At 41.5% G+C, this 13951-nt stretch overlaps 1 protein-coding gene and 1 long non-coding RNA gene across 2 annotated transcripts in view; one reads left to right on the forward strand and one right to left on the reverse strand.

Annotated features, from left to right (window-relative positions):
• The window catches only part of LOC146575304 (uncharacterized), a 429876-nt gene that overhangs the window by 83775 nt on the left and 332150 nt on the right, over window positions 1-13951 (forward strand). The gene's annotated exons all lie outside the window — the stretch shown is intronic.
• Window positions 3167-8109, reverse strand: LOC146575310 (uncharacterized; the record flags this gene model as incomplete). Its single annotated transcript, XM_085272446.1, has 2 exons — window positions 7957-8109; window positions 3167-4354 (listed from the first exon to the last, which is right to left on the reverse strand). Coding segments are annotated over exons 1-2 (1206 nt in total), but the record flags the coding sequence as incomplete, so codon positions are not given.

Consider the following 13951-nt stretch of genomic DNA (forward strand, 5'->3'; position numbering starts at 1 on the left):
TCAGACGACGTCTCACAAGTCATGGCTGCGTCCTCTTCTCCATCCTCCAACAACTGAAGGAGCTCCTGACGAAGCACCTCAGTTCCACACACTAACAGAAAAAAAATAAAGAAAGGAAGAAACTCTTCCACAAAGTGAAAAACACTCTGGGCAGTATGTTTCTTAGGACTGCACAAAAGCCCTGCATAACTCAACTATAACAACAAATATAAAAGTAAACAGAAATCACAACATATACAAGAAGGTAAAGTACCTTTTGTTGGGTTGACACTGGCAACATAACCAGGTTCTTCACGTGGACATTGATGCTGCTCTCTGGACACTGGGGGGGGGGGATGAAGAATATTTACTTACTGAAATTCTTCGGTGAAAACAAGTTGTGAGATAAAATCAATGGTTGTGTGAACACTGACCACGTGGCATGCAACTAGTACTTCGACTGGTTGATGGTCTTTGAGGAATAAAAGCTCCCTGTCTGTCACGTGTTTTCCAGCGCACTGGTCTTGGCTGAGGTTCACTCCGTGCATCATTCTACGCAATTAACAAGGAAAAAAGGGAACACCTAAAATACAGTCCATGATTAAAGCAAAGATTATCAAACATCTTAAGTTAACCAACTTAATTTGACATAAACTTTAAACAAAAATTCAAATAACATAACGTTTACCTCTGTTTGTTTGAAGCGTTTATGAAAAAACAAACTTTGAAACACACATCAAGGTATTATGTTAAATATATGTATTTTTTACATACCTGCATTAGAATCAATCAGTTCCGCCTCATTTTCTTATTCTTATAAATGGGTCTCTCCGTTCTCCCGTCAGCCTTTGCTTACACAGGTTGCGTCTGATTGGCTGGAGCCGAGCGCATCCAAAACTAACAGGAGTGGTGAATGAATCTATAAATGTGTTTTACGTGTGAAATGAAAATAATAAACCTAACAAAGGATTATGTACGTTAAATCTGCGCACTTTCAGATCGTGAATCAGTTTGGAAAACACTGTGTGATGGCCACAACATGAAGCCATTTTATTGTTGAATTATCAGTGATACTTTCACGTGTTTTTGTTGAGAAATGTTAACGATGTCATTAAAAGAAAGCATTAAATTAGGGAGAAAAACCCGTTCGCGGAGAGGGTCCCCGGGTCTCCAGTTAGATTGTGCTTCACGGCGTCATGTTTCGCCGTGACGGGGTTATTATTGGAGTAAATGGATGGCTGGAGCCTCTGCTCGAAGCATCTCTGATCGCCGCGAGCACGTTCATATTGGAATGAATTGACAACCCACAGCGTCACATAAAAACGTGGAAGGGTACCTTAGGCGTCAGCATGAGAAGTTAAGGGACGTGACAAATCGTCATTATTTTACGCGTCGGGAGTGAGAACGGGTTGGTAAAAGAGGGAATTTTACTTCAGCCACAGAAATCCTAAACAGGAAGGAGGAGCAGAGTTACAGTGGATCACTATCCAGCAGGGAAACAAGGTTTATTTCAATTTCTTGGCCATGAGTGAGATTTACTGAGTGGGCAAATTAGGGAGACGACACCATCAGATCCCGAGCCCTCCATGTGTTAATCAAGAGACGGCTGCTGTGCTACATCCATAAATAATGAATAAATTAGGAGCTAAAGCTGAAAGGACAGTTTATTTGTACCATCTTCACGTGAACACATTCAAGAACATCACAGATGAAGAAACATTAAAAACTTCCACACTACATAAAGCAAGAAAAATAGTTTTTCTTTCAGGTGGTTTCAGAAAAACAGAAACATCAAACATCTCCAAGACTCTCTTTGAAAGAACTAAAAACCTTTGTTCTCATGGTCCAATCATGAGTGAACTCCCCGATGAAGCCTTGTGTGCTAAAACATGTCAGAGTTTCAAAGGTTAAACATGAGTTTCCAAAACGTTTTGCTGGAGAACAATGAACTATTTGACTGAGTTTCAATCATTTACAGACGAGCAAAACCAGGACAGAGAAAAAAGGACAAAACTGACTCAGTAAAACAACAGAAAAGAAGATCCCATGTAGATCTGTATTATGTAGAAGTTCAGCCCAGCAACCAGTTCAGTTCAACACAAGTTTAAATGATTCTATCTGAACTCTGTGGAGCCTGATCTCAAGCTTTTTGAGTCCGACACAGAAACCAGAGGATCTTTCTGTGTCTTCAGATTCACTGTGATCCAGTGATGGGAGTGATTTCAGCCCTGAGTGATCGCGCTGATGTTTGCACAGAGCAGACAATGAGGTGAATGTTTGGGCACATTGGTAACAGTGAAACAGTTTATTAGTAACGTGGGATCGTTTGTGTGCAGAGTATGAACTGAGATTCCTGAAGCTCTTGTCACACTGGTCACAGCTGTAGTTTCCTTCCATGTGCGTACGTTCATGCCTGTTACGACCATGTGAATGTGAGAAGCTTCTCTCACAGTGTCTGCACTTGTGTGGTTTCTCTCCTGTGTGGACTCGTTTGTGTCTTTTAAGTTCACCTTCAGTGGTGAAGGATGACCCACACTGATCACAGAGGTGCTTTTTAACCCCACTGTGAATCAGTTCATGTGTTTTTAATCCACCTGATGTGGGGAAGCTTCTCCCACATTCTTTGCAGTATTTCAGTTTGTCTCCAGTGTGTCTACGTTGATGTACTTTTAGGGTATTTTGCTGACTGAAGATTTTTCCACAGAGGTCACAAAGAAAGTCTTTCCCACCACCACGGTGATGACAGGGTTGAGAACTGGATCCATCTGTGTCGCTCTGCTTCTAAACAAAGACACAAAGACAGTGTAAGTCAGTCCTTCAACATTTGTATCCTGAACGTCGCCTGAAATAAAGAGCATCTCTGCAGACGTCCAACTACATTTGACTGTTTCAGTTAACACACTCAGTTTACTGGGCTGCAATAACTACAATACTACCACCATAATACTACAGTAATACTAAAATCATAACTGAAAGGAAAATCTGAATAATCACTCAGAGCTGCTTTTCCATGCAGTAGAATTGCTAACATGCTAACACAGTTTAATGAGCAGAGTTGTTCCAAACAGTCAGGCTAAAATGACAAGATAACAATATAAATACATACCTCACAGTAGCTGCACTTGTAGAGTCTCTTTCTGGTGTGGATCTGTTGGTGTTGTCTCAGGTGACATGGAGATTTAAAAGTCTTCTCACACAGGTCACATTGATAAGGTCTCTCCTCAGTGTGGGTAAACATGTGTTGTTGTAACTGTGCGTCTGTTGTAAAGTATTTGCCACACTGTTCACAGCAGTACACATCATGTCTGGTGTGAATGCGTAGGTGTTCATTTCGGTGCCCTCTTTGGCTGAAAGTTTTTCCACAGATGTCACAGCTGTATGCCTTAATTCCAGAGTGGGTAACTAGATGCTTCTGTAAGCTGCTACTGCGAGTAAAAGCTCTGCCACACTGATAACAGCTGTACGCTTTAACACCACTGTGGATGAGTTGGTGTCTTTTTAGGGAACGCTTCAAGGAAAAAGACTTTCCACACATGTTACAGCTGAACGGTCTCTCTCCAGTGTGGATGACCTGATGATGTTTTAGTGAAGCCTTCTCAGTAAAACCCTTCCCACACTCGTCACAGGTGTATGCCTTAATTCCAGAGTGGGTAACTAGATGACTCTGTAAGTGGCTACTGCGAGTAAAAGCTCTGCCACACTGATCACAGCTGTATGCCTTAATTCCAGAGTGGGTAACTAGATGACTCTGTAAGTGGCTACTGCGAGTAAAAGCTCTGCCACACTGATCACAGCTGTATGGCTTAATTCCAGAGTGGGTAACTAGATGCCTCTGTAAGTGGCTACTGCGAGTAAAAGCTCTGCCACACTGATCACAGCTGTATGCCTTAATTCCAGAGTGGGTAACTAGATGACTCTGTAAGCTGCTACTGTGAGTAAAAGCTCTGCCACACTGATCACAGCTGTATGCCTTAATTCCAGAGTGGGTAACTAGATGACTCTGTAAGCTGCTACTGTGAGTAAAAGCTCTGCCACACTGATCACAGCTGTATGCCTTAATTCCAGAGTGGGTAACTAGATGCCTCTGTAAGTGGCTACTGCGAGTAAAAGCTCTGCCACACTGATCACAGCTGTACGCTTTAACTCCACTGTGGATGAGTTGGTGTGTTTTTAGGCAACGCATCCAGGAAAAAGACTTTCCACACTGTTCACAGCTGAACGGTCTCTCTCCAGTGTGGATGACCTGATGCTGTTTTAGTGAAGCCTTCAGAGTAAACTCCATCCCACACTCGTCACAGGTGTGTTTTTTCTCTCCCTTTCTTCTGTGAGGTTTGTCGGCCTCCTGAGAGCGCTGACTTCTGGCTCCATGTTGGTCCTGCAGTGACAGAGATACAAACAGAGGCAGTGAGTGAAATGCAGTCGTGGAACAAACTCAGCCTTCAAACTCCATTAACACTAGTTTTAAACCTGAAGGTGGAGCGTGGCACCAAACACCTTAAAGGTCTCTTATCCCCACCTGCTGGTAGTTCTAACACATTACATCCAACCTGCTGTTAAAGATAATTCATGACTGTTCAAACACTAAAATCATGCACACACACACACACACACACACACACACACATTATTTTATAATTTAGATTATTTTGTTGGTTCCTATTACATATTTCTATAATTTGTATAGATTTATACAGAATTATTCAGTGATAATAAATCCTATGTTTGTTTATTCTAAAGGAACCCCGTTAGCTTCCACAACAGATGTTGCTCGTCTTCCGTCAAATACTCACATAAAATATTACACAATAAAGTGGATTCAAGATATCCACATAATTGCACTCTTACATCCACAGTGAGGTTTCACAATTGTTCAAATATAAGCAATCAATAATAATAATATCAATAACATTGAGGCACATTACACAAATTTCAAAAACAAATCATGTCTTACAATATTTACAACAACTAAAAGCTCTGTAAATCGGCTTTTAAGTGTTCATTGAAGTTTTGAATAATTCTCTAATTTTTTAAGGCAACTTATTCCACTTAAAAGTTGCTCTAAATGTAACAGTTTTACAAAACGTTACTTTTAACTCGAGCATTTACTAAATTGCAGCTTGTTGAAAACTGTGTAATATGATGATGTATTTCATCTGGATACTGCAGCTGAGCAGAATAAATGTGGTGTGTTTAACAGAATTGCTTTCTTTAGAACTACAAGTAAGCCATAGAATATTTTAGCCTGTACAGGAAGCCAAGAAAGGTTATTATGCATTTTATCAATATTAGTATAGTATGAACATCTTCACACTAATCTGGACGCCTTATTCTGGACTAACTGAAGTCTGTTAAGATCTGTCTTATTAGCTGCTGACCAAATGATTGAACAATACTCCAGATGAGACATTACTAGTGCATTAATGACATCTTTCATAATGAAGAAGTGATACACAAAGAGCATTTCATAGCCATAGCTATGCCTTGTCGGCAGAGTTATGTGACATTAGTGATGTTTGTACTTTCAGCGTTAACTTGGTTTTAAAGTCTTTAAATATACGCCGTTAGATAGTCGACCTTAATCTGACAGAGAATGTGATGATTTTGTGGATAATTAAAGTCAGTCATATATCCACAAACACAACAAGCTGAAAGTCAGTGATGCTGCTCGGTTTGCAGTCCTGAACATCACGGCACAAGCAGGATCCACTGCACTGTTAATGTGAGCTGTGTTATATTGCTGCCTCTGTTCGGTGGTGTCGAGCCAAACGGACTTTAACGTGTGTTTGAACGAGCTGACGGTTCACTCGTTAAGCTGAAAGAAAGATGCTTTAATCACAGCAGTCACACATGTGTCCACTGCACCATCTGGAACTCTTCTTGTTTACACTCGTAATAACACAAACACTAAATCCTGCTTCTCTGTGCTGTTGTGTAGCAGTGTGTACACCTGAGACTGTCACCTGTCTGTCTGTCCTGCACTCTCTCTCTGTTTCTTTCTCTCTGATTGTGGAATAAAAGTATGAACATGTGTTTATAAGTTACACTTGTGTTTGAATCCTGCAGCTTATCACACATTTGATTTCCATGTGTGACGACTGCAAGTGTCCAGAGTGAGGACAGACTGAGGGAGCCACTGCTGCACATCATCTGTGAGGCTTTGCAGCCCTGATGATCCACCAGGACAAACTCAGCAGTGTGTGAGGAAGAGGAGGAGGAAGAGCCAGCAGCAGCTGACAGATGGAGAGAATAGACAGACTGTTCCCTGTTTGTGAAGGACTGCTAGGAAAGTTTAACATAACTGTCTGTGCTGAATCAGTCTTATTAGGTAATGTTCAAATAATGTGATCATCCCAGTGTTTCCAGTGTGGGAGAAAGTACTCAGAGTACTCAGGGCCTTCAAGTTACACACTATGAAAGGCAGCAACAAGTTTAATATTCAGAAACCTAAAGTCTGTATCAGCAGCAGAATGGAGCTAAAATAAATGTTGGTTTCAGTTCTATGAAGCTTTGAGTATTTTGGATCAGTAGCTGCTGTGTTTGTTGCATCATATTGCTGTAACTGTTTATATGCTTTATATATTCTGAGCTAAGTTGATCTATAGTGTTACATCATATTCTATAAGGATGTTATGTGTTTGTAGACTTTCTGCCCAGTTTGACCCATTTAGCAGACGTCAGCCTGTTTAAGGCTCTGATATCTATTCTGTGTGACTTACAGCAGTTATGACATGGTCTGATTTTCTCACCCAATAAAGGAATATTTCATATATCAGTCGACTCTTCATTCTATCAGACACAGTTATCACAGCTCCTACATTTGCTTTTACACATATATGTAAGCAATGAGCCAAATTTAGTACCAACATATTAAATGAACAATATTTGTCTCTTATATATGATACATCTGTATACACACTGTCACAGATACTTGTCTGTGAGTGAAGTGATTAATATAATAACTATAATATTGGCCATATTATATTTACATTACCACAGTGAGATGACTTTAGTCTCATGAACAACATCAGCTAATTGTTATTTACAGCTAATCTTAAACGACTGTTCAGCACAGAAATGAAGCCCAACAATCATGTTTCACAGTCCTGTGGTCTCAGCCTCAGATACTCAGCTAATCACACAGAGCTCATGTAGAAACAAATGAACTAAATATGTTCTCCTTCATTTCTGTCAAACACAGCTGTATGAAACGTTTCCAGCTGTTAGTATCATGGTTGCTAGGCAACCTGGGCAGCGCGACGGAGGCTAGACGTCCCATTTCACGAGCCTACGAGCCTCGCACTTCGGCCTTAGCGGCCTTTGAGTACGCGGCCCTTGAGGACTTTAAAGCTGCAGAACCTGAATCGGGATACAGCCATGATGATCTCCAGCCTCGTGCTCGCCAACATTCTCACCTGAGTTAAGAAGACGATCACTGAAATGGTCTCAGCAGGTCCTTTGATGACAGCAATGAAATGCAGTGGTAAGGCTTTTTGGGGATTAAGTTCGTTTTCATGGCAAAGAAGGACGATGCAGTTCATCTGATCACTCCTCATAACATTCTGGAGTGCAGGCAAAATGCTATTATAAAAACTTAAGCAGCAACTTCTCCAGGTTCCAATATTTATGCAATTCTCAAACCTTTTGGCCACGACTGTATAACCTCTTCTGAAGTTTAGTGGATGTTATACATGGTTATGCTCAGGATGTGTCGGCCAGTTTCCACTGGAAACGCCTTTTGGTTAAACTGTCAGCGAGGAATTTGCATTTGCACTGTTACATTTTTATATAACTTTAATGCACATAAACAACAGCTGCTTGTTTCAGTGAAAATACATTGATGGCTTTTTAATAAAGTTGTGCAGCTGTAAAGTATTTTGTCTGCTGTCAATTCTATCGTCAGCTACATCGTTATGGCAAATGTTCAGATGTATATGGTGATAAATATCTTTGGTCATATGGTCCTGCTCTGTCTGTCACCTTCTGTGTTGAGCTCATTGTTTCCTCTGTAGTGGCTGAGCTGAGTCCAAGTAGCTGAAAATGTTCCTCTGCTGCTCCGTCAGACTCTCCTCCTCCTGCTGATCAGCTGGGACACAAAACAGATCTTTGTTAGGCTCCACACTGCACTGAAGAGTCAAAGTGTCTCATATGTTCATCTGACAAGTAAAAGAACACATTTTTGTTTCCCGAGGTGGGCAACTTGTTGGAAACAAACACAAAAGCTTTGAGCACTGATACCTGCCATTGCTGGCATTGAAAGATGCAACGCCAGCAATGTGGATTGTCAAGACTCAAACCAATCATCAAGCAAAGACAACAGGGATCATTTGTTTCTGTTTATTTAGCATTCACAGCATTTGTAGTTGCCTTCTGTGCAGGGGAAGTCCACGCACACTGTGTGGTACCGCCATCCGCAGAAGGTGCATTCAACCTCTGTAAGAGAAACGAGGTTGTCTGAGACTGAAATGATATTCACTAAAGAAGTGGGGATTTGTAAAACTTCAAGTGTATGATAAGGTGAAAACAAATACACAACTGCATGTCATGTAGTTGAAGGTTTTTTTTCTTTTGGAAGACCGGAAAACACTGAAAGTTACAAATTAGTCCTTTATTTATCCAGGTAAAAAAAAATCTCATTAAGATTAAAAATCTCATTTCCAAGAGAGACCTGGCGTCATGGCAACACAAGTCACATACCACACAGGTATATAACATTTAAAACAAACACAATATCCCAACATGTGTAACAAATGTATTGTGCTTGAAACAAATTCAGAATAGGTGATAAAGCAGCTGCACATGTGTGTCACGAGTAAATCTGGCTGTATAACAAACAGAAACAAGTGATCCTGCTGTCTTTGCTCAATGGTTGGTTTGAGTCTTGACAATCCACATTGCTGCCATCTTTCAATATGTTTGAATGCACCAGTGTAAGTGCAGCCACTCAGACTCAATGTGTTCATAGAAACAGGTGCAGATGTGTCACGAGTTCATCCAGCAGTAGCTATGGCACTTGGCCACAGGGGGCAGCAGTGGACTGACCTGCATTTGAGACTGCTCCAGCTGCTGTGACAGTCAGTAGATCTGCTACAAATTGCAGATCATATGCAAGTTTTGAAATGACATTATAAATATTCCTAACTTAGCCACGGCAGCCATGTTGATGTATTACCTATATTGGCTGAAAATGTTCATTTGCAGAGAAAAGACACAGGCAGACTGTGCTTACAGGATGTTACATGTTATTATGTGATGTTACTGAAATCATCATGAATAACAGGAGTGGTGATTCCTGTAACTTTGTGTATATAATTTGGCATTTCTTACTGATGCAGGCCAAAAATAAATACATAAACTGAGCACCTGATGGCTTTGAACTTTTGTTGTCCATCTTCCATTGGTTTGAATTTTGCGCTCCAGTACAAACACAAATCCCCCAACCCGAGGATCAGCACAATTAACCTAACAGACCTACACCTTAGTTCACAGATTCACTTTGTCTAAGGTTGATTTCTGGGATTTCACACAACCCAGGATTCAGATCGTGAATCCATGATGGGCTTGGATTTACATCATTATAAATGAAATGTGCTCTACTTGGAAGCAGCCGGCCCCGCCCCTTTTGACGGGTTGTGTGAGACTTTAAATCATCAAACTGTAAATTATAAATTTAAATTGTTATTGATCCTTTACCCCGAGTCCTAAAGTGTAGATTTATTTTCTTACTCTTCTTATATTTGTTGTTTGTTTACTTGCACCGCTGTAACTGCAGCCTCGTCGTCTCGTCTCTATATGCTGGACTGTCTGTAGCGGAGATGACAATAAAGTTTACTTTGACTTCAGCAGCGCGCAGGCGCACCGAGGGCTCTCGCGCTCACTTTATAGAATGTAGAAAAAACATGGGTGCAGATTATAAGTCTGTATCATAATATCTGTTTGTTGTTTTTATTTTGTTTTGCGAGTTGGTTATTAGATGTCGCTCCAGCCAGCCAGAGACTCCCCGCCGCCCCGCCCTCTCCTCCCTGTGCCGCCAGCAGCAGGCGCACCTCGCAAACGGAGGGCGCCCTTACTCCCAGCAAATGGCTGATAGAAAACCGATCGGTGCCTACGAATTTCCCAATATGCGCTGGCATGACGTCGGGGAAGCATGGGTACGACCGATTATTTTATTTTTTTCTTGCCAATGCCCGTGATGCCCCCCCCACCACGATGCATTCTATTGGTTTGCACACTTACACACACCCAGCTGTGGTTTCCTGTTTTGCTGGACTCTGGAGAGCCCCGCCTTTAACGCTCTTCTCTCACAGAGAGCAACAGAAAACTTGGAAAAACTCCAGATTGACTGAACTCAGTTCAAAGTTACCTTGACACCTTTAGATGTGAGACGTAGTGATGGTCCGCTTGAAGCTGACGCTCCGGTGCGTGTGTCAGAAAGATCAACGCGCTGCTTCAGAAGCACCGTGTCGAGGCTTGATTCGTTTGGCCAGAGTCACGTGATCAGTGACGTCTGAAGCTTCCTTTAGAACGTACCTTTTTTTAAATCGAACTTTATTGAAACACAATGAGTATACAACATACAAACAGATGAAGTTTACAAAAGAACAGAACATGAACATACAGAACCAGGAGTAAAAAAATTATGATATGAGGAGGCGAAAAAAATCTACATATAAATATTGTTCTGAGAGGCTTTTTGTTGGTTGAGTCTGAAATTGATTGTATGTACAATTCATATCCTTATAAAAAGGCAGAAATATGGTGTTTTATTAATAAACTTACATTTATGGATATAAAATAGCTAAAAGTATTAACAAATTTTTTATAAAAAAACATTTATCATTCTTCCTGGGGAACTTAAAGAAACAGAATAAAACATTTTCCATCGTAAAGAAAACTCCCTTAAAATATGGACAATAACAAAACTGCTAAATTCTTCCAGAATCTCTGTGTAGAGGAACCAAAAGACATGTGCCACAGTTTCTGGATGATCCCCACAGAAAGTTCAATTAGTATTTATGTCTCTTTTAAATGTTACCATATAGTGACTGGCTGGGTCACATTTATGAAGAATTTTATATGAGATTTCCTTCACCTTGTTCACAACTAGATATTTATGGGATCATCCAGACTGTCTTCCAGGTGATATCTGGAACATGTCGGTTCCAGTAAGATATTCTATATATGGGAGAGAGACGATATCTTCTTGGAATAAACTACGTATTCTCTTATTGCTGTTACCAAGTTCCTGTGAAAAGCAGATTTTTCCCACTGCTGACTCAGCTGGATCAGGGAGAGTGACTGAGGCAGATATTGAGCTGTCAGTGTTTTTATATAACATTAAAGTCCCTGAGGGTATGGCACCAAGCACCATTGAGAATTCCCCAACACCACTTCCCCTGCCAGTGGCGGACTCCCTCAGACATCGGTGCATTGGTGGTTCTTTGTGTCTGGGGGTGGGTACACACCGGCTCACTCCCTGGTGACCGCTTATCGGGGCCTGGGGCCTGGGGCTCGCTCGGGCCACTTTGGAGGTGGGGTGCCCCCGGCCTCTCGGCCTGGGGCTCGGTCACTCAGGCACAGCTGGCTGCCGGCGGAGCTCACGGGCGCGTCACTGCGACTCCCCCTGGCTTCTGCTCCGCGGCTGCTGAGTGAGCCCTCATCTGGGACTCTCCTCAGCTCTTTCTGGGACAGTGGCGCGGCTGCCCCTCTGTTGGTCTTCCTTGGTCTCTTGTGTTCTGGGGGCCTCTGGATGTCTCGAGTTTTGATCTCCTCCATACCTGCTTCATGCCCTGGAGGACGGGGCTGTGGCCCCCCCACACCCTCTAGCAGATCATTACATGGAGAAACCTTTGGAATGCAAGCGTGCTGATCCACACAGGTATGCACACAGGTGTACACACGGGTATTCACAGACGCGGACTACAGCTTTCTTGGCTGCTGCCTCAAAGCACATTGTGCGCTGTCTATCTTGCGTGCTGCACAATATCGTTTATTATTTAGTATCTACTGATATCTACTGCTAGCTAGTTTATTGTGATGGTGCTGTTTTTTATTATGTTGCTCTTTGTTGTTTGCTTTCTCTTCTGTTTTTTTTCTCCATACAGGTGACCCAGGTGTTTTTTTTTTCTTTCTTCCCCCCTTCTCACCGTCTCTTCTCCCCTTTGGTTTTCTTTCTCTCCCTCTCTTTCTTTCATTCTTTCTCCCTGTCCTATCCCCCAGTCATGTCTGTCCCGTTTGTAGCAACTGAAAATAAAATTAATTCATAATTATAATAAAGGTCAATCAAATGGACCAATATGGCAAGGCCATGATGATCCACTTGGTAAAATAAATCTGCTTGGCATCTTTCTTGGCCTTAAGACAACAATTCTGATGCTAAAGATCCAAACGGGACACAAAAAAAAAAAAAAATCAAGCACATTGTCCTAACCTTAACACCATAATGTTTAACAGTTAATACCCTCAAGTTGAAGGATAACCACCCAACACTAGAAGTACCCACTGATGTTTTCTAGAGACCTTTGAAAGATACACTCTCAGAAAAGATGTCTTACCCACTTTTTGTGTTCATGTATTTTAAAACGCACACACACAAATAATTGAGCACATTATTCTCCAATCACGTTGCAATCTGTGTGCACCATTATTCTATTTTTAACTGTCATAAAATGATCATTGGTTTCTTTTGGTGTGAGAGCTGAGGCGAGGAATGAAACGAAAGAAAAAGACAGGAAAGTCAGTCATTCGGTTAAAGACATTCAGCAAAATAATATTCAGGTCACAATTTCTAAAAATGTATTCAGTAGAAAACAGTAACTAGCGCATCCTAATGTGAGACTTTCCCATCCCCTTATTGAAAGATAAAAATGATTTACTGATGTTTTCCTGCTTTATATAGATGTGTGTTAATCTTAGCAGAGTTGTGTTTTTTCTACTGATGATTTTTTTACAGTTAGAACTGCAGTAAATTATTTTAATTTACTCAGTTTTCATGCAACCTTTGGAAGCTTTCCATGCCACATCACCTTGTTTGAGTCTTTCTGTTGGAGCTATTTTATTTTTTTCAAGAGGTGCAGTAGTGAAGGGAGAGGAGTCGGATGCTGGGGGTCTGGGAGGATTTGTGGCTCCCAGAGTGGAGGAAGAGAGGAGGTAGGTCTGTGGGCAGGCTGGGTTCTGGAGCAGGGTAAAGAGCATGGTGGTTTGGGTCCAGAGCATATTGAGTCTCACAGAGGTGGGGAGCAATGTGGAAGGTGCAGGAAGCAGGGCCAGTTGAGAGTGGGAAAGTGAAAAAAAGAGAAACAGGAGAGTTCTTCTGGTGGTTGAGCAGGTGGATCATAAATTCATGAAGGTAGGTATAACAGTTTGCCAGAAAATCACGGCCACAACCGGTCCTTAAATATGGAGGTCTCTAATGAATTATTACTTCCAGATGCAGGGAACAGAAAGCCCAGGAAGGTAGCTCCACCGGAAGGAACCACCCAAAGCTTCCTGGAGAGAAAATGGTACAAACCCCCCAGCCTGCCCTCAATGCTGACATAATAGGTTATATTGTGGTTCTAAACTGATGTGGTGTGAATGTGAGCATGAATGGTTAAACCTGCAACTGCTAAGATTGTATGGTGCTTCTCACCCTGTGATAGCTGGGATAGACTCCAGCAACCATATGTGGGTTAAGTCCCAGTTGGACATGTCTACTATGGCTGATAAAAAAAGAGAAATTACGATGACTGTTTAAAACGTATACATTGAGAAATAAAAGCATTTCTGATCGTTAAAAAAAAAAAAAAAAAAAAGAGAATTCCCCAACACTGTTTGACAAGTTTGACGAGCATCTTGACTTTTGGTCTTTGGATATTAACAGTCCTGGGTGTGTGACTTCTTGTTTAACAGAAATGTTACAGAGAGCATTTGCAGTGCAGCCTTTAATTGCTAGTAATTCACATGTTTTTAAGATTTAGACATAAACCAGATGCCT

This window comes from Mchenga conophoros, linkage group LG4 (genome assembly GCF_057382185.1).
Source record: "Mchenga conophoros isolate Kocher_MC1m ecotype Shallow Benthic linkage group LG4, M_conophoros_male_GT1.1, whole genome shotgun sequence".
In the NCBI taxonomy this organism is placed as follows: domain Eukaryota; kingdom Metazoa; phylum Chordata; class Actinopteri; order Cichliformes; family Cichlidae; genus Mchenga; species Mchenga conophoros.